The sequence below is a fragment of the Sipha flava genome, unplaced genomic scaffold, assembly GCF_003268045.1.
Source record: "Sipha flava isolate LNK unplaced genomic scaffold, YSA_version1 34_pilon_pilon, whole genome shotgun sequence".
Taxonomy (NCBI): domain Eukaryota; kingdom Metazoa; phylum Arthropoda; class Insecta; order Hemiptera; family Aphididae; genus Sipha; species Sipha flava.
The window spans coordinates 1,352,431-1,374,765 of record NW_020273045.1 but is presented as its reverse complement, the minus strand read 5'-3'; the positions used below and the strand labels follow the sequence as shown (position 1 = coordinate 1,374,765).

Sequence of the window (22,335 nt, the reverse complement as noted above, 5' to 3'; positions counted from 1 at the left end):
AACCGGGCGCCGTGGCGGCCGCCATGACGGGCGGCAACACCACGGTGGACGGGGCGACCACGGCCACCGGTCGGTTTTTACGTTTCACGAGGTTCAGCGGTTCCATATAGTAGAGCACCGGATAAATCGGATAAATCGTGTAGCGTCGCCAACGACTTTTGACCTCACCGGAGATGATTCGTCGTCGTCGTCGTCGTCGTAATGGCTTGTTACGCAGTAGTGTTCCGTACCATCGTCGTACCGAGCGGACAGCGAACGGCGGCGACGGCACCGCATCGACGAGGCGCGAGCCGCGGCCGACACCGCGCGCGTGCACCCGGAACACCAGTCATCGGAAAAAACGTCGCGCCGCGGACGACCGAGACCGTTTTCATCCGTCTTCGACAAGAACACTCGCGCACCCGCACACCGCTGACACACACGCACATACGAGCGCGCGCGCACGCACGCACGACCGCGAACGCTAACGAACGAACCGACCGACGGGGCACTGCCGCGCGTGCACGGTGCAACACGATCGACCGACGAACGGTGTTCGCCGGGACGGAATACGGATAAAATAAAGATACCGACCGGTGCGTATTACGGTCTTATCGTTACATCGCGTCGTATTACTATTATTTCCGCGTAGTCCCGTTGTCGCCGCCACCGCAGCCGTCGTGACATTTGTGTCTTTCTCCCTCTCTCACGCCGACTCCCCGCGGCCCGCCGCCTGCACCCTCAGCATTGCGCGCCCGCGGGGTCACTGAGCTCACCCCCATAAACGTCAATAATGATGGAATGCCGAAGGCATTACGTCATTCATACCACCCTTTAGATATGGAAAAAGAAAAAAGAAAAAAAAAAACACCAACAACAACAAAAACAATACCCTTGCACTACGCCCTGCAAGTGTACCACACGCCGAACGGTTTTCCGATCGAACAGTGTCAAACGAATGAACAACCGTTGTCGGTGTTCACGTTATTATACAGCACCGATTCGAATATTTCTTAGAGTGTTTGAACTGTTTTCGCACACCGTTACGATTTGACGGACAATCATTGCCACGTAAAAATTTTGTTTTCTTGTTTTTTCGTTGTTAAATTGGTATTTTGCGAGCGATATGTGTGCATCAATACTAACGACTCATAGAGTGCGTTTGGTTAAAAATCATTCGTTATTATTCTCAGAGATGGCGACTTTCTAGGGGATGAAGTTGACACCAATAGATGGCACGTACGGCTTATAGAATTATTTTAATAGTGGAGCGCGCTAGTTACCAGATGGGGTGGTTGTATACACTTTTATGAAAGCATTATTTCCGTACATTATTTCAGAACCATTGTGTTATCGAGAAAAAACAAATTGGTCTTAAATGTATATCAGCAGGGCTGGCGTTAAGATTGGGGATGTAATACCACCTAATTCTAAAAGACCTAATTATATAGTCAGTAATCATCAATAAATTAATTAATTTAAGTATTGTAAAATTTCGTTTTACAAAATAGTCGGCGAATTAGTTTATATTTATAAACCTCCATCAATATTTGCTAGCAACGGTTCTGGTTATAAAAGAATCAAATGATTACCATCAAACAGATTTTTAATAATTTCAAGTTTGCAAAAAGTAACAGTCCGTAGTTGCCACACTTAAAGATCCAAATTCCAAAATAGTTAATATTAGTCAGTCATATAATTTATAATCGAAATGTTATGCAAAACCATTACAAATTCAAAATATTATTCTCGTATAGCACTTTTACCTGCAAATCTTTTTATTAAAATTATAACACTCCTTTAAAATAATGGCGTAAAATCAATAATTAAATCACTACAAAAGCTTAGGTTTACATTAAATACATCCATTTAAATAGTATATTGATCATCGATGTTACTTGTATTTTTGAATTAATTAATGTAAATTACTTCGCGTTATAATGTTAGAAATGTAATAGTGATTAATTATAATCCTATACAATAAGTTATAAATAAATAAGTTATAATTAAATATCTATCATTCAACATCATAAAGCCCTTATAATAAGGGTCATTATTGAACATCTAAATTAAATGTTGTTTTATTAGATTTAGTGTTAAAAAAATAAAACGAAACTTTCTATGAGTACTTATTTTAAATATTTGGCATTTATCATATTCATAGAAAAATGCATAAACATTGATAGTACATTGACATTAGCACCCTATAATTCTTAAATTATGGATTTAGGGAGTATTCTGAATATGAAAGGATTTGTATTTTTAGTAAGATACATAATTTCTTTTAAATACTTGAATGTTGAAAAATATATACTACAAGATTAATTTTAACGTATTCAATTATACCCTTATCTTTTAATTAGAAGCGTTTAAATCAGGGATGGAAAACGTTTTTGATTTTTTCGATTTCGTTTTTGTTTAATGTTTTTAAAAGTTTTTGATTAACATTATTAAAAAAGTTATTTTTAAATAGTGTTTATAAATAACGTTTTTTAAAACGTTATTTTTCTTTAATGTTTCCAAATAACGTTTTTGATAATTTTTTTTTATATATATATTCTTATTTCTTATACCAATAATAGATACAATGAATATTCAATATACTGAATTTAGGAATGCACTTAAGTTATAATTTATATTTTATATGAAAATAATAAAATTCAAAATTTTAAATTAAAACGTTTTTTTAAAAATTGCATTGGTAAAGAGGAAATACTAAAAAGTAAGTAAAGACGTAATGTAAAACACTTTTTCAGATTTCTATAGTCATGTTATTGTTGTAATTAACTATAATAGCCAATAGGATAATGGATAGGTATAATAAATTATAAAACAAAATCAATTCCTAATCAACTGCTAAAATCAATAGATAATAATAATATAATCATATTATCATATTATAATAATTGAAGTGGCAACCATGTTATTGATTAAACTATGATCCATGACCGTCGTCGTGAATGATAATAGAATATTACCGTCACTATTGCAATGTGTATGTGCCATATGGACTACAATAAATTATTGCGCTATGCTATTAATATATTTTATTTGTCAACAATTACCTATTAGTTATCAGAATAATTAACTTTTTGATAACAGATACATTTTTTTTTGTAATAAATAATAATAGTATAATACTATAATTTATTTTCGTTTTCGTTTTGGATTTCATTATATTTTTTTTTGTTTTCGTTTTATTAATTGATTTTGTTATTATATATTTTTTCGTTTTCGTTTTTTTAATTGTTTTCGTTTTTCATTTTTTTTCGTTTTGTAACATTTTTTTAAAATGTTTTCCATCCCTGGTTTAAATGCAAAAAACTGACTCCATGGGAAAACATTATATTTATATTTTGTAGTATTGAATACTAATATTTGAACTATCAAAACAATATTTACGATGGAAACATAAATATATTATTATTTATGTACTTATATATACTCTGAAACTAATATAATATTTGAACATTATGTTATTATAAATAAAGTAAAATACAAATTTTGATTTTGAAATATCGAATCAGAAATCTTCAAAGTTGTAAGAAGCATTATATCATATCCTTTGATGAATAATTCTGGATTTAGTTTGACTTACACATAGTGTATTTAAATACGTGTTTTTAAGAAATTGAGTACTTAAATATTTTAATTGTAATTATAAGTACAACATAGTTAAGTTAAATGATTAAATAAATAAATACATCCGTAATAAAATTGTAAAATCAAAAATTTTATAATAAAATTTTGAACAGTAAACGTAAAAGCTTTTTATAGTCTTTATTTCTTAAAATTCAAATATATCATAAATTTAAATTTAGTTAAAAAAAAAAAAAAAATGTTTAAATTCTACTGAAAACTATAATAAATCTAGCACAAATATTAATACTAAGTATCTATTATTATTTCCACGATAAATAAAAATTAAATTTTTATTTAGCATTATTTTTTATAAAATTCGAAAATTTAAAAAATAGCAAATGGTAAGAAATCAGTAAATCATAAATTTTCAGTCAGGAAGATTATTGGTGGTACGAAAAAAAAAATAAAAAAAATATATTTTATATTAAATATACAATTATTAAGCATATCGCTTACTTGTTAAAAATATTTATCAATAATTGAAGTTAAACGTAAAAATATTCAAAACTTTTGGATTATACTAAGATAAATACAAAAAGTTTAGGAATATTAAACTAGACAATCAATTAATAAGACTACATAAAACATGTAAAATAGTTAATTTTTATGAAAAAAAAAAAATGTTAGTAAAATACATTTAAAAACAAAAATAACGTAGTATGAAAATGTCTCAGGTATCTATAGTACTTAGAAATAAATAAGGTACACGTTGTAATATTATTAGTATCATAAATCGTAAAATGTTTAGTCATTGGATTAAATTGATTAATGTTTTTCACTGATGTCGAGTTATATATTATTGTTATCATAAATTAATAATATTACAACTATACTGTTTACAGGCAAAAATTCAATTCAATAATGTATTCTTAATAAAATTATAAAAATATAATCATACAATTGAAAGCATGTCTCCTTCAAATGTTATCATCACTCAAAAAAATAAACAGAATATGTACATCAAAATTAACGAAGTGCAATTTAAGCACTCTAGTTGAATCATTGGGACATTTTCAAAAGGGTAAAGTAGAAAAATAAATAAAAGAAGAGTACATACAAGTAGAAGTACGGAGAATCCCTGACTCGAACAAGGGGCGCGTTCAATAAATTCGTAACCATGGATACCATCCCACGGAAAACCACCAATGGGAGCGTTTTAAAAAAAGCTCCCTACAGTTTGTAATCCACATGCAAATTTCCCCCTCGACATCCCTTTAGAACTTCCTCTATATAGTAGTACGATTGCAATTAAAGAGCTTACACAATCAACAAAAACCCCTTCCCTAAGGCAGCTTAAAAGGAAATTCCTCTATATTTTTATTTTTTTTAATTTGAAGGAACAGTAATCAATGTATAATTTTGCAATATACCTGTGATTAGAATCCGTATGTAAATCTTGTCTCACTCCTGGAGTTACAATCGCTGGATGAGAATGGTGAGTGTGATGGGATAAATGATGATGAGGTGATGGACCACTCATCAAACCCGATGGCGAAAACCTATACAGTTCACTAAAAAAAAAAAAAAATATGCATAAATAAATGAATTTGACTATATATATGTATAAACAATATTTTGATTGAAATGATAATATAGTATGTCCTCTAATCCTCCTTCAAAAAATGAAAACAGCTCTTTAAATACATAAATTATTTCCAAAATAAACTATATGAATACTATTTTTATATTTTAAGTGAAATCAATAATATTTTACAACTCAAATTATTATAAATAAAAATGAGTAAATATGTTATAAATAAATAAGTATATGTTTTCAATAATAATTTTAGTCAAGCTTATAAACAGTGCTAATTATTTTAATTTGTTTGCAGTTTCTATTGCAAAAAAATATATTTACGCAGTTTGGTACATTAAGCCATAAAAGGACTCGTATGAATACTGAGTTACAAAATAAAATAACCATTTTAGGTTTTAAATATTCAAAAATTAACTACACAAAATATTGATGAATGTACATCACCATACAAGACATTTTACCACATATAGTTAAAAACTCTCATGAGTAGGTTCCTGCACAACAAGAAAACTTTAATAATATGTATGTTCTTTTACTTGCTAAAAATACTGACATAATATGGAGTAAGAACGATTATACATTTCAATATACAAGTTTCCTATATGGAAAAGTTAATATATTCTACATGAAAATTGAAAAATTAAAATTAAATTTATTTTCTTATCTATATAACTATTTATTTATTTTTGTGTGTTGCATGAAAAAAAATAAATTAATATAACTGTACATGGCTTATAATACAAAAGTTTAAAAAGTTTAGCATAACTATATAGATAGGTAAAATGTAAAAATTTTTGAAATAAGATATATATTTTTTAAATTTAGTATTGTTTTCGTCAGTTTTTTTTCTTTTTTACTATTTTGCATACTAAATATATAATATAATATATTAAATACGATCTACTTATACAATATGTCAACAGAGCATCACATTAAATTGATAATGGGAAAATGTACGTAACGAATTTGTGTATGGGGGATGCAAATGTGAATAGTTAACTATTCTAACTACTACATAACTATCTACACTAACTACACAATAATTAACTACACATAACTTACTGTGCCTAACGTACACGTCGATGGTTGTATGTTTTTGACGAGAAAAAACTTAAATATCTATTTACTAGTTATATTTCATGTAAAAACTTACTAAAATCAAATAATTTTATTGTAAAATCGATGTCAATTAATACTGTATATTATTGCATTACTGATTATTGATAGTTTACGAAAACGATGTACTTGTTAATATATCTATTTATCAAACTTTAAAAAAACTAATAAATCTTTAATACTTTAATATATTCATGCTATTTAAATATATTAAACAGTTTATATAATGTTTTTTAGCACATTTTGAGAGATATTTTGACAAACATTTTAATATGTGAACAAAACTAAGTACCTAATGTTAACATGATAATTTTAATATTTTGTGTTTAAAAAAAATAGAAAGAATTACAATCGTGTAAGAATTGTCATAATTTATCTACATATAATATTTTATTTACTTTTCTTTAAAATCTAAAAGTAAATTATTACATGTACTTAATTTTATGTAAAAAACGAAAATCCAATCGATTATTAATACTAATGTTTTTTAATTTGTATATAGCTTTTAGTCGGAGACTGACAGCTCAACAATTAATATTAAATACTAAATGTTTTTTTATAAAATACAGTTTAAGATTTTTTTATCTATTTATAACTATTTATTCATTTTTAATACTTTAGTAATTTATTAAATTACCACAACATTTTTATGTTTTAAACTTACCTAGTAAGACTTGGGCCTAAAGAAGGTGGGTAGGATCCTCTGAAACCAGTTCCAGCCGATGAGATCTGATGGTACATACTGGCTGGTGTGTGCCTGAAAATAAAACAAAAAACATAGTAAGAAAACTGTATAATCTAAAGGCTAAACCCATGTGTTTGAAGAAAAAAAAATGTAAAAAATGGGGAGTATAGTGGAAGAAAATCGGCTTAGATAAGTTTTGTGAGGGAGTAAAGAGATCGTTTCTGGGGAATTACGAAAGCCGTCGGCTACGAAAAGCCGATTTATTTCCCAGACTGAGAAAAAATAAGGGGAGAAAACCGATTTTCCTAGTAACAAATTGACCGGAATAAGAACAAACAAGGGTCATTGCGGTGGACAAACTAGATTAGAGGTTTTCACGGGGCGTCAACTGACCACGCCTCTACACTTTCTACAATACAGTAAATATATTTGTAGCATTTGATTGGTAATAAATTACTCTTTATAAATGTAATGTAATATTTTACAACTATAATGCTCTTTAGATTTAGTTTTTATACGTATAGGAAATTAATTTATCAGCATTATGAACAGTGTAAATTTAAGCATGTAAATAAAATAATACTCCTAATACTATTAATTCTACTGTACATACGTATATTTTAATAAATTTTATTATGAATGGTGATAAGAGTGCATTTAATGATACAAAGCCATTTAGTTTTTAAAGAAAAAAATCTAACACAAATTTACAATTCTAGTAAGTAGTTAATTATTTTCATTTAAAATTGATTTATTTATGGTAACATTACGTTTCCAAATAATCATAAAATTAATAGACCAATCATACAATTTAAAAGTAAGAATATTAACAATAGAATATAAATAAAAGCATATATTTAAAAATGCATATTGCTATTTAATTTAAAATAAAAGGACAGTAATAATAATTTTTTTTAACAAATAATATTCGACGTCAAAATTAGTATTTATAATTATATATTTATTTAATTCCAAATTAGATAAATTCCGTAAATTTTATAGCCGCTTTACTTTTAAATTATTTCATATATTTAATTCTTAATTATTATATATATGTATATATGTGTATATATTATACATATATATGAGGTTTAGGTCAAAATTGGCCAACCCCAAATGGTTGGGAGAAAAGCGAAGGAGAAGAAGAAGAAGAAGAATTATTATATTTTTATAAAATATTAAATCTTTTAGCACCCAAAAAACAATACGAGAAACTGTAAAGAGATTTCTTTGGAATTAGCGATACACAACAAACAATATCACAAAATTTATTTTAGTTTTTATTTTATTTTAGTATTTTCTTAACCGATAATAAACATTTTAAAAATAATTAAATTATTTGTTCATTGTACTACCCTACTCAATAATTTTATTATTCTTAAATTTTGAAATATAGCAAAATAACAAATACATTATTATTTGAGTACTATAAATTTCTTATATACGATTAAATAAACAAATATTTAGTAATTACCTATATAAGAAATAGATTTTTTTTTTCTTTTTATAGATAATTTTAAATAAATACTCACCATGAAGCTGCAACTTGTGACATGTCCGGACTTAATAACGGGTACGGGTATTGGCCTGTGGGAAATGGGTACATTGAGGGCCTTGGAAGTCCTAAATTAAACAGAAAATATATTAATAAATATTATTTCATTGAACTGAATAAATGTACCATTTGGTCCAATCAGAATATTTGAGATAATAGAAAAAAGCACTCAAGCGGTGTAAACAAAAGGGACTTAAAATGCGTTTAGATTTTTGAAAGAGCACTCAACTAAGAACAAAAGGGTATCGATTCTGTACATTATGGATTTTTATTTTTTTCATATTAATAATTTTAACACTTCGATAGTTAAACCACGAAAAAAGTTTTGTTAAACATTATAATCTTGAATACTATTTATATATTATCACAACATCCTATCTAAATTTTTTTTAATCATAAGACCATTTGCATGTTGTTTTTAAAAAAACCAATATTTTTTTCAACATAATTTAGCTGTGTATACTTTTAACGTTTTTTTTTTTTTTATAAACATTGTGTATAATATATATACTTAAATAACTCAAAATGGTACAAATTTTATAACAAAATTAGGTCGAGGGTACTATGATATTGAGCCCAACATACTTGAATGTTTTACACTCTCAAAAGATACACTCTTGGGCTTATATACGAGAAAAAGTAGTACTTTTACAGAAAACTTTACTTCAATTAAAATATATAAACCGTACAAATGAGGGACCGATTAAAAATTTGACCAGGAGGTTCGTTATACATTGCCATAGGGGTGAACAGAATAATTGTTAAAGAGTCGAGGACTTTTATATACCCCTTTTTTTGTGTCACCGTAATTATCATGGTACAACGGTATTGTTTTCACCGCAGGCCTTTTTAAAGGATTGGCTTCGTCAATGTCTACATGCACTCATATTTAGGGGTTCTTTAGCTTTAAAGGGTGAGAAAAAAATCGATATCAAAAAAATGTACTCACCGGGTGCTTTGTCAAGTTGGTAAGGAGGTATGCCCATATGGGCGGGTGGTGGTTGGGTACCCAGCTGCTCGCCGTTGTGGCAAAAGAACGGATGGGTTGGTCCTAAACCAATCTTGCTTGCCTGTAATAGAATAAAAAAAAAAATTAATTAAATAAAATGTCAATTCATTATTAACTGATAAGTCTTTCAATCAAAAACGATATTTGTCAAAAAGTTTGATTTTCTTTTAACATAAAAATAATAAACTATTTTACGTGCCAGCATCGTTTGAAAATACATTTTTTTCTCGTTTTGAAATTGTAAGATGAAGTGATAGCGCATACAATACGTGCCTGTTTAGCATAAGTTATCAAGTCCCTTATCGCAATAACAAACGACGGTTCAAGCGGTTGGGTTTCAACCCATAATAACGCCTTTTTAAGATAATCCACCGTTTGAGTAGCGGAAGGTGGAATTTCAATGTCCTCGGAATCTGTCGACAAATTTTCCGGTTCAGTTACTTCCTCGGGGTTGGATAAAATCCAAATTAGCATATCGTCATCAGATACTTCCAAACCAAGATCATGCGCTAACCATTGTGCACTTAAAATAATACACTTTAATGCTGAAGTATATGTACAATTTTTCCAACAAGTCGAAAAAGATTCTGTTGTGACTTGTAACCAAGCTCTATGTAATAAAATGAAAGCATCTTTTAAAGTGTATTTTCCGAAAAAGTGTTGAATCGATCTATCAGGTTGTTGATGTAATGAAGCTTGAGTAAGTAGTAAAGCAGTGTAAATAGCTTTAAATTCAATAAACAACGATGACTTAGAAATTGAATCTCCATCATGTTGTTGCAATGAAACTCCGTTATATTCACATTTTTCTGGGATAAAAGGTGTTTTATCCATCACCAACACAGCTTTTGAGTTAATAGATAACGCGACTGGGCAAAATTCGGTCTCGAACCACCATTTGAATAAATCTTGTGTAGGAAATCCGTCTCCTCCCCCTGCGTATATAACAGGTTGTCCTAACATATTCACTGTCTCCATACAAGGAGGTCTCCATCTCTTACCTATAACCAACACTCGAGTTCTGTGTCTTCCACTCTTATTGCCCGCCATTAGAAGCCACACTTTTCGATCAGGGTTGACAGCGGTATTCAATGATGTATCAGGAATACCGTAAACGTCAAAAGGAATAAGTAATCCAGCGTATACCTCATCATCGTTGTATCCTTCTAAATTACCTCGATTTTTCATGAACTTCTTCACCCAATCCAGCGTGATTATAGACATGGTGTTTGTCGAGACTTTGAGCTTTTTCAACATCATAATGGTTTTCTTCTTCAAGTTCAATGGACTTAGAGGCCGTCCAACATTTCGAGTCCATCGCGTGTACCAAATTTCCAATTTTTTGACTAACTCAAACTCGTTGGTGATTCGAACTTTGACAGGTTTTTTTACGGAGGCCTGTCGTCTCCTGGTTTTTATCCTCATCAGTTACTTTCTAGCGACGGACATATCGCACGGGCGACGACTGTAACACGACTGAAACTGGCGGGCTGGCTCACTCCAAATATATAAGTAAAAGGAGATAGACGGACATCAAAGGCCAACAACGGAGATAGCTTTTGGAAAGGCCAAAGAATAAAGCAACTTTGATAGAGAACACAGTCGGCACCGCATTATATACATTATGGTAGAAGAGCAAAACCTTTGATGTTTGTCACTTTGATGTTCCAATGCCTCACCCACCAACAGATAAATGCACTTTACCCCGTTACAAAGAGCTCTTTGACTCAAAGGCATATTTGATTCGCTTTTAATAACGATTATTTTTTTTAACTTCAAAGGGATGTTTTAAAATATTAAGTTATATTTTTTGTATAATATCATGAGGTAACATGGTTGGTATACATTTTCGCTTTTTGTAAAATAATAACTAATTTTATCAGTTTAAATATCCGTTAAATCAATATTTTCATTACTTATAACTTGAAATAAATAAAACACAAAGTTTTCAAGTATAATAACCTTTTACAAATAATCTTATGAAATTCTGTAATTTAATCAATAGAAGGTTTTATCAAATTAATTTCCAAGTGTAATCAATTTTAGGACCCTAAAATATTATTCCGGATATTATCTTCAATCTTACGTCATATTGGTCAATTTATAATTCACACCACACATTACACATACATCAATCTTCATCGAATATTAAGGAAAATATAAAAATAAAGCCAAATAATATAAAATATAATATTGTATTCTATTTTAAAAGAAAAATGTTATTTTTTTAAATAGTAAAATTATAAAATAAACATAGTATAATATATTAAATATAATATATATTATTAATATATTAATATTAAACTGATTTGATTATTATTTACAATTTGTCAAATAATCCACTAAAATATAAGTTTTAATTAAAAATACTTATTTTAAAAATAATTATTAACTTTATAATTGTTTTCGATAGTTCATTTCATAAACTGGCTTGTGCTACATTAGGTATTAATTCGAACAATGTTGTCATTGTATACTACTGAGGATTTATCGAAAAAAAGGGGCCTTTTTTTAAAATACAATTGTTAAGTCCCCTTTATCTTGTCATCAACCCCCCTTTCAATTTTTTATATTTATAATATCTTGGATGACACGCGTACCTCAATATGAATGAACACACGACAACATAATGACACGGTATTTTCGTTCACGATTATTAGACCAGTTTATTACATATTGTATCAATATTAATCATTTTCTCTCATAGGTACATCCTGTCATTTTCAGTAAAATTATAATTTTTAGTCATGTGTTTGTTTCAATATTTTTCATATTAGTACATGTTTAGAAAATAAATAAATTACTATTATAATGAACGTGGGTGTTGTACATACAACTATAATAAATAAAAGATTTTATTCAACCACATATTCATCATAAATTGTAATACCAATTTGTGTATATTTTACATAGCGTCTCATTAGAATAACATTAGGACTCCCTGCGGCCAAGGTAACCCCGCTGCGAGGATTTACACCAGAGTCCTTGGCATGCATAGAATAACATTACCATTATCTACCCAACTAATCCTTAAATAATAGACACATAAATGGGGACATGCCAAAATCCCTGTGACAACGTATTTATGGTCCTTTTGTGCATTTCTAAAAAAAAAATTAAAAAAATAATAACCCCACAAAAATAATACGTGGGTACAAAAACAAGCCATACTAAACAATTTCTCAATAACATTCATATTTTTTAAAGCCGTTGAACCACGCCCACACGCTTTTTCAATCAGGATCTGATTGCAGATCAGTGAAAGGTTTCCGGGAACAATGTGGACCGATGAATATCTTAGCGGAAAGCTCCATAATAGAGAGGGTTGGATAATATGAGGGTGCAGTTGTAATATATAAAGCCCATATGCATGATGATTCTTATCATTTGTGCAAGTAATGGCACGGTTAAGTGCATTGTCAAAACTAGGAATAAATCTGGGCTGTGACAGACTCTGTGATCAAAATTAATCTGTCAATCACCTATTGAAAATACATTTACCTACAAGGATAACAAAATATGTTTTAGGTACTAAATAGTATTTAATATAATTACATAGTTGCAAATACTAGTTAAGTCACTATATAAAATTACTTCATTTTAACATAAAATAAACGTATGCTAGCCATGCTCTCTATAATAAAATAATACATTATTTGACAGAAAAGTATTAATAAATTTGAAAAGAGACGTGATTTTTCTGTAATTTAAAAAATATTGTAAATTCAAAATATGTCCAAGTACAAATGTATAAAAATATATATATATTTATATTTAAGGATTCCATATTATTCTTTTATGCTTAATTAAAAATCTTGATCCCCGAATAATAAATAATAAACGGTTAATTCATAAAAAAAAGATTCTGAAAGAATAATATAAATCATTCGGAATTTAAAAAATTCTAAATATCCTGATTTTTAGAAATATTGATAGTAATAACTTCAATAATTTTGTTATCTGTTAATAATTCAGTCTAATTTATATTACAATAGTTTATAATAAAAGTATAGTAAAATAAAACAATATGTTCAAAGTATACTTATATATTTTATATTATTCGAAATCCTTAACTTCCCAGAAAGCTTAAAATTTTAACAGATAATGATTGTATGATATATACATTCAAGTTAATTAAAAATACGCATGAAATGGGTACTATAATTTGCTAATTTATTGCAAATAAAATCAATAAAAAATTGTTCTTACTTTAATACTAAAAAGTAAATACCATAAATTATCAAACTGATTAATGTATATTGAAAAATACAAATTTAAATTATTTATATAAACCTCATTCTCACGCCTGAATTTACAGAATAAATTGGCCAGAACGTTTTAAAATTATTATTGATGAGTGGTAAAAAAAATTGTTTATATTATGGAAAAATATTAAAAATCAATTGTTACATACATGGTGTGTTACGTAACAGGTGCGGGACCTAAGGAGGCTAATGAGCTTTAGCCCCCCTCCCCCTTAGCACGTTTTATATATTATGTAAGTATGTAATAAATACTTCATAGATATGTCTATGATTGGAGATTGGTCAAAAGACTAATGAGTTTATTAAAAATTACATATACTATCATTTTAAAATATATTACAACTAATATACACATGTATTCACTAAAATTGTATATTTTATTCTTTTATAAATACAAATAAACCCCTATATTTCATATTTCTAGTTACGCCCCTGGATAGTAATATACAAAAATTATGCATAAAAGCGTGTATACTATAATGTAGTAAACCACTGCCGTCTTAATACAAATATACAATTGTTAGTTAACAATTAAAATAGTTCACTTAATTTTGATATTAGAAAACTATTAGTAAACGATCCATTTTTACCTAAAGAGTAATAATTTAGTTAATAAAGATACTAAATCTAAAACAAAATTAATAACATACAATTTTAGCAGTAAAACAATAAATTTACTTAAATCTTTATCATTATGCATAAACGAAGAATTGTTTAAGCTTTTCAGCTTATTTAAAATTTTAATAAATAGGCCATTACAAGATATAACATTAGTGTTTTTAATATTCTTAATTATTTTGAAATCGATAATTATTATGTAAAATAATGAAAAAAAATGTACTAGAAATTCTAGAAATCAACATTGAATTTTTTTTCACAGAATCACATATAATCTTTATTGTATCTAATGAAATATAATTTTTATTTTTATTAAGTATATAAAAATAATATAATTAAATTAAATTTTTAAAACTTAGATACATGTTTCAAATCATTTTTTGATTGTTGAATGTGTAATAAAGTAATATTTTAACGAGAATAATAAATAATAATAATAAATCACCATAATTTCTTCGGTAATTATATATACTATTAAAAAACAAAAAATTAAACGTCTTATAAACTAATGTATGTTATATACCTGATAGCCATTGGGCTCATGAAGTTTTAAATTTTACTCCCTTCAAACCACAGTTCTATGTTAGTTTTATAAATGGTAAGTTATATTTAGTTATTACATGTAAAGAATACCATTTCATTATACATTCATACATTTTTAAACAATTTTGAGTAGATAAATATTTAATTAATATAATCTGTATCATTTATCATAATATTGAACTGTACTTCAAAATTATTCAAATATACTTTTGTCATTTAGTAATATTAGTAGTAACTACATGTTAGTACCTGTAGTATAAACCTGTTATACTTTTCAATATTTCAAAATTAAAAAAAAATAGCCATATTAAATCTACTTAAACTATAAAAATTATCAATATTATTTTTACTCATAACAATACTAATAACCAAAAATTACTTAAATTAATAGTTGATAAGCCTTGTTAATACCTGGTCATTTAATATATAACAGAAAAAAAACTGAAACATATTTCCTTGAATTTGGAACACTTTTAAAAAGGCAAAAAAAATTCTAGAAAAATACAAACTTATATTACATTCATAATATTGAGAGAATATGGTATCTAAATTATTTAAGTTTTAATAAAATATAGAGAATTTTTTTCATCAGAAATAAGCACACTATGCCTACTAAAAGAAATAGGACTTAATTGTAAAAACCAATAATAATAAATAAAATATAATATATAATATATATAATATAATATAATATATAAAATATAATATAATAAATAATAATAACCAATAAAATACATTCAAAGCTCAGCTCAGAATCTAAAATATTAAAGGTTTAATAAAACTGTGTATTATACTGAAGTCATTATACATTTTTATAATTTGTCCCAATACTTGAATATCTAGCATTTACATTATCATGTATTTCAATAGTACTTGACTCATTCATGAACATATTTTTTGTATACTTAATTGGACGTCGTCACAGGGTCATTTAACTATGCTCATAAGGATGAAAACACACAGGATCATTATTTCATTTTTTTAATTGTATAATGAACGATTGTTTATGTGTTATTATATAAGGAAAGCCACGTGCCTATTTTATTTTTTACATGTGCAGATTTTTTTTAAGGACGAAAATTAAAATGTCCGGTTTTCAGAAGAAAAAAAATCCTTTGGGACAAAATCGTGGGATAAATTTTTTTCATAAGAATCCGTTGTTATATACGGTTCAAAGACTTCGACTTTTTTATGTATATAAAAAAAAATAGCTGAATGGATATTTTAGCCTTTTGATAAAATCGCAAAGGACTAAATGTTTGGAATTTAAATTATCCTTTTACTCGTTTTATTTTTATTATTATTACTTTTTTTTTTTACAATAATCGATTTCTCCTATATCCTTGATGTTTCAAAACATTTAAAATTCCAATGTTCTTAATAAAAACAAAATTAAAATTTTTAAATTGTTTTATTCGTATAATATCTTAAAGATCTATTAATACGCTACCAAAAACTTCTTCATGTATGTACACAGAAAGTTTAAGATAAGATTTTAAAACATGTATTTATTCATTATTAATCGATAATATATAACCTGTATTGAGTATATATTTAATATACTGAATAAGAAAAATTATATTACACGATTACAGAAAAATATGGTGAATATTTAAAGTTAATATATTAGTTCGTTTAATTAAGATCAATGGTATAAATAATCGTTTAAACAGCTTTTTAATATCGTTAATTCACAAAAATATGGCTCAATTTCCTTGTTTATTTTACAATCGTTTTTCCATTTTACTAATGCACAAGAGGGTGAATAGCTGAATAATAACGAACAAATCCCCAACGAGTTCTTTTCATCTTCGAACACAAAAGGAAAACTTAGTAATAATTCTTACTGGGAATAAAAAAAAATACAGGAAAAAGTTTTGACTAAATAAAAATATTAAACATTATTGCAAAACTATTATATTTTAAAGTTATACTATTATTACCTATATTATTTGTGAAATGCAATCACAAAATAATATTATAAATATGTTCACAAAACTTTAGACTAATCATTTCTAGCGGTATTTAATTCATACACCTGATGATTATTTTCTATAAAGGTTACGAAGCATTATTCCACAGAAATTTAATAAAGAACGCATGAGTAGAATTTTCGATAATAATCTAGAGATAGAGGAAGTGCTCATCCGTCTTGATCGCTGGTACTGTCATCAGGGGAATGTAATGGGATAGGGTTGATTGGTTACAAGACAAGTGGACCGAATATGATGACTATCCCTCCCTTGGGCATTTGTATGTTAATGACGTGCATAGTTAGGACTGGGACACTGACGAGTGCAATTTTCATCCCTTTGATGTCTCCCTTAATCCGGTTACTCGCCTCTACAGCCCAGTTTCTACGTCTCAGGCATTTTCCAATGTTTCCGCGTTGCGTCGAAATAAAAAATATACACCGTATGTATAAAAAGGGGAAAATTTTAAGTAAAGGGCTATGAAAAAAAAGTCAAGTGCGGGTTGTACACGATCGTAATGCAAACACGTAAGAGGGAATGACCACTGTAAGTGGTTTACGAACCTAGCAGGCCGTGAAATATGGATTATGATCGGCCACATGGGGGTATTGAAAAGGGTTGGTTAATAGATTTATTATGATTGCACCAATTGGTTTGTAATTTGACCGCGGTGAGTTAACTTGTACAATCGAACAGCACATTAGTATCAATTATCATTCGACCTTTGCTGAAGAATATACTATATGTATATACCAATGAAAAAATAATTTCATTTTTTTGTAAAAAAAATTAGAAGAAAAAAATTTAAATAGAAAATGGATGTTACCTATTTGCGAAAAAAAATTTTCGATACAGCCGATTTGCACCAAAATAATAAAGTATGTTATTTCCGTAAACCTATTTACGCAAAATTGACCTGCCTAAACATTTTATATTAACGGCTTGATTTAATTTATATATTTTAAAAACGTAATTTTTAATTACGTTAATTTAATTTTAATAATTTAAAGTTATGATTATAAATATAATTATTTTTATCGTAATTATATAAATAAAAAATGTACGGGTTGTGAATATGTACAAATAGTTGCATTTAATTTCAATAAATATTAGGATGATTTGTTAAAAAAATCTTTTTTATTTATATATTTTATTGTAATTATTTTGATTGATTATTTAAAAAAAATACTATTGACACAATTATTTAAATAAAATTGTATAATTGATTATTATTTGAGAAAAAAACATATTACTTTAATTATACCAAGTAAATTTTGCGCAAATTGGCGATGTCCAGATATTTTATAAATAATGTTAAATTAATAATGTAAGTAAAAGTTCAAAAAAAATATTTTGTGATAGTACAAATAAATAAAATAATAAATTGATATGGTGGAATAGTAAACTCTAAATGTTATATCTGTTACAAATAACAATTAAGTGTTCTTGTCGAACTTGGTATTTAATTTATACCTAATTACCTAATACACATACATATATATACACACACACACACACACACACACACACACACACACACACACTCACATGTTTATTTCATATTATAAACAGTCAAAAATGTAAAAAAGATGTTTAGTGTAATTTTTACAGAACAAAATATGTTAGCCCTAAATAAATCCATTGCATGTCTACCCTAATCGCAAATTCATATTTGCTTTTTATATTTATTCTCTTCCCTCGGTTCCTATTCACCTTATCTCGTCCGTAACTAATTCGGGACCGGTGGTAGTAATCGAAACTACGTTGTACATGAAATTTAGTACCAATATTTGCTCATTGACTACCCTTTATTGTCATTGGTACTTCATCGTATACATGTTTAAAAAGAAAAAAAATCATTAGATTACACTAGAATGTCCTATCTGTGTATTAATAGATTTTAATCTGTTGGGGATCGATTGTTTGGTTTAAATAACGCGTGGTGTCCAAGGGAGGTATGTAGGGACGAGGACTGTAACATACATAAAGGGTTGACAACGGCAATTTGTCCCTTCTGTCGCCCCCTTTCACCCCATGGCTTTGAACAAAGGTCTCTTTGAAATTTTAGGTACATGACATTTACAACTGGACTTCATCATGTTCCCATGTGCAGGTTATAATTAATTAAAAAAAAAAAAAAAGATATCAAAGAAACAAAACAGTACAATTCTGATTAAATATAAATAAATAATTATATAATATTTAAAAATAAAAATTTAAAATGCAATGAACAAATTAATTTATGTTCTTAATTACATTTTACTTGAAATAATGTATATATACTTAATAAGAATTATGACAACAATACTGATAAATTTCAACATTTTTAAGTACAAATATTTAAATAAAAGGTTAAAAAAAATAGAAAGTAAATTCTGTTGTAAATTAGAAATTTTTTTTCCTATTTTCATTATTTTAGAGCTGCATTAATAAAGTAACTAAATGGACGCAAACATTTTTTGTAAGCATAATATGAAATATGAACATTAATCAAATGATAAATTATATTTTTTTAGTTAAACTAGTTCATATTTTAAAAATCCGAAATGTAAGTAAATTTATTTTCATCTATATAATATTTGATATTATACTATAGAAAGAGTTGTATTCAATAAATAATATAACTGACCCAATATAACTTTTTCAATTAATGATGCGATTAATTAATTTTACGAACAAATTATTTTATTTTTATTCTAGTATAGAACATAAAATAATCAAACGATTAAAATATTTATATTTTTTATGATACTATCAATAGTAAATATAGTTTTATATTAATTTAAGTAAACCCAATTTAAAAAATACTCATACATTTGCAATAAAATATATCAAATTTTAATCATGAACAATATTGTATTACTTAAAATAAATGAAAATTTAAACATAAATAATATTTGAAGCAAGACTTCAATAGTCTCCACATTTTGTAAATTCTTTTCTTTTTATTATTATTACTTATTTTATTTTTTACAAAGGAGAAACTGAGAAATGGCACAAGAATTTTATCAAGAGGCTGGTCGCAAGGGAATTGAAGCGAAAATTTGATTTGCACCCTTGGAAACACCGGGACCTTTCTGCAAAAAGTACGTAGAAGCCTTTGATCTCGTGGCGAAATTGCGTCAACACCACACCACGTATACTCCTATCAACCCAACCCCCTTTAACTTCCACAGCTCCTTTGTTTTGTACCCAGAAATTACCTTAAAATAACGCCCTTTTTGTTTGTTTTTGTCACAATCTATAACTTATCATTCGTGAACCTAACTATATCATCACCCGAAAGAAAAACTTTAAAAAATTAGCTACTATTCCAAAAAGTATTTTAGTAACAAATATTTCTTTTAAAATTTCAGATGAAATCAATTCCACTTTTTTTTTATATATATTTCAATTACAGTGAAACATACGAATGAATAATGAGGTATTCGTCTTAAAAAAATATTATTAGGATCACATTACGATTACAGCATAATGACTGCGGCAAGAGATCCGGCAGTATTAAGTTTTAGTATTTTCAAAGGGCGCGTGCGCGAAAATGGAAAACCCCTTTCATCCTCCTCTCAGCAGTGCTTCCACCATCGATTTCAAGATGGGCGACAACGAACCGCTCCTCTACAACCCCACTAACCATGCCCTCTTCTGATTACACGAGGGATACAGGAGAAAACAAACACCGAGATTAAAATCGTTTGCACAAGAAAATATCCGTTTTTTTAAATAAGCAATATAAAAAATGTAGACTTACGGTTAAAGGATCCCTTTGAGATTCGAGATAGGAACTCATCTGAAAAAGAAAATATTATTTTATTATTATTATTATTATTATTATTATTATTATTATTATTATTATAAATAACTATGAACAAAAAAAATTAAGATGATGTATTTTACACACATTAATAAAAAAAATATTTATAAAACTTCTACTTCATATTTTTTATAATTAAATATGATTTGAAATATTAACTTTTATAAGCGATGAAACCAACAAAAGAAAAAAAAGTAAAACCACAGTTAGATAAATAACATACGAGTATAAAGCGGCTTACATTTGAAGAAGCGCGCGATTCGTACTTAACAAAAGAAGTGCATCCATATCATTAACAAGCTCTTTGAAATAGATTGAATAAAAGTATTTTACAATTGTATCCATAGAGTAAATATTTAAAAAAACCGTTAAAAATTTAACCGTTAAAAAATTTATTCTTAATAATAAAATATGGTAAAAGGTTAAATTAAATTTTTTAAATATTTTTCAATAATTTAAGTTACCCATAAAGTACATTTTTATTTTATTGAAGCGATTCAATACACAAAGAAAATTAAACGAAACAATTATTATATCAATTCTATTTAACGTAAAAATGGACAAAAATTGTAATTTTAGAACTCTAAAAATGACAAGAAATAAACGTCAAAATAAAAAAACGGTCAAACAAAGTAAATATATACATTTATTATTATGACATATATTTGAATAAAATTTTAAAATGGCATTATTATATGACTACTTAATACGTCAGTGGAAATATCATATATTGATAAAACTCTGATTTATACTTTATATTCAATCGGTTGCAATTCTATTGAAAACTTTTACTATAACTCCATATCAAAAATTCGTATACCTAAATGTATTTTAGAATATCCCCTCTTAATATCATACTCATTTTAATTAACTAGATCATTTTTCGTAGAGACTAAAATGTTATGAGTAATTTCAGACCTTAAGTGGGTGGTATTGAAGGACAGATGCTTGGAGTTATTAAAGAAACTCCTATAATCAACTATAAAAATGCCATAAAAAAATAATATATATATATACATATACAATAGGTGCACTTTTTTTATAAACTATACTGAATTCACCTAAATAACTATACTTTTAGATAATCAACTAAGAAAGAAAAAAAGCAAAAAAACACAAATTAAAACGCCAGAGTCTAATCTTCGATCCCGTATTTCAAATACAGAAGACACTTTTCTAAGCAATCATATTTCAAATAAACATGTAGTTGAAAATATCGATGTATGTACCTCACCGACTAATCATTTAAAACCTGACATCAATATTTCATCAGAGGAAAGAAACAAAACAAAAACGATTTCAAAGATTATAGATCAAAAGCATCGAATAGTAAATACTGACGACAGTGAAAATTCATCAGAAGAGAAAGGAAATTCTAGAAAAGACAAAAAATCTTTACCATTGATATTCAATCGACCTCATCAAAGTTATTCAGATAATTATTACTCATCATCAGAAGCGTCTGAAGTTACTAAAGAAACCGATTGTAAATGTACGTATTTAGGTGAAAACGAAACATTAAAATCTTTTTGGGACAAATGTCTCTATCAGTGTTTTAAATCCAAAAGATGTGTAGCTGGGAAAAAACCTAAGCGTAATTAT

At 27.5% G+C, this 22,335-nt stretch overlaps 1 protein-coding gene across 6 annotated transcripts in view; it reads right to left on the bottom strand.

The window, feature by feature from the left end:
- LOC112687509 (protein pangolin, isoforms A/H/I/S) overlaps nt 1–22,335 on the bottom strand; it is a 51,457-nt gene that overhangs the window by 6,337 nt on the left and 22,785 nt on the right. The window contains exons 4-8 of one of the 6 annotated variants that reach the window (XM_025560250.1): nt 20,671–20,709; nt 9,464–9,584; nt 8,492–8,582; nt 6,939–7,031; nt 4,992–5,132 (exon numbers count right to left, since the gene is read on the bottom strand). In XM_025560250.1, coding sequence (XP_025416035.1) covers nt 4,992–5,132; nt 6,939–7,031; nt 8,492–8,582; nt 9,464–9,584; nt 20,671–20,709 — 485 coding nt within the window. Of the gene's footprint in view, nt 1–4,991; nt 5,133–6,938; nt 7,032–8,491; nt 8,583–9,463; nt 9,585–9,796; nt 11,002–20,670; nt 20,710–22,335 lie in introns of those variants that run through there. The other 5 variants (XM_025560249.1, XM_025560247.1, XM_025560248.1 and 2 more) reach the window with 5 other exon arrangements.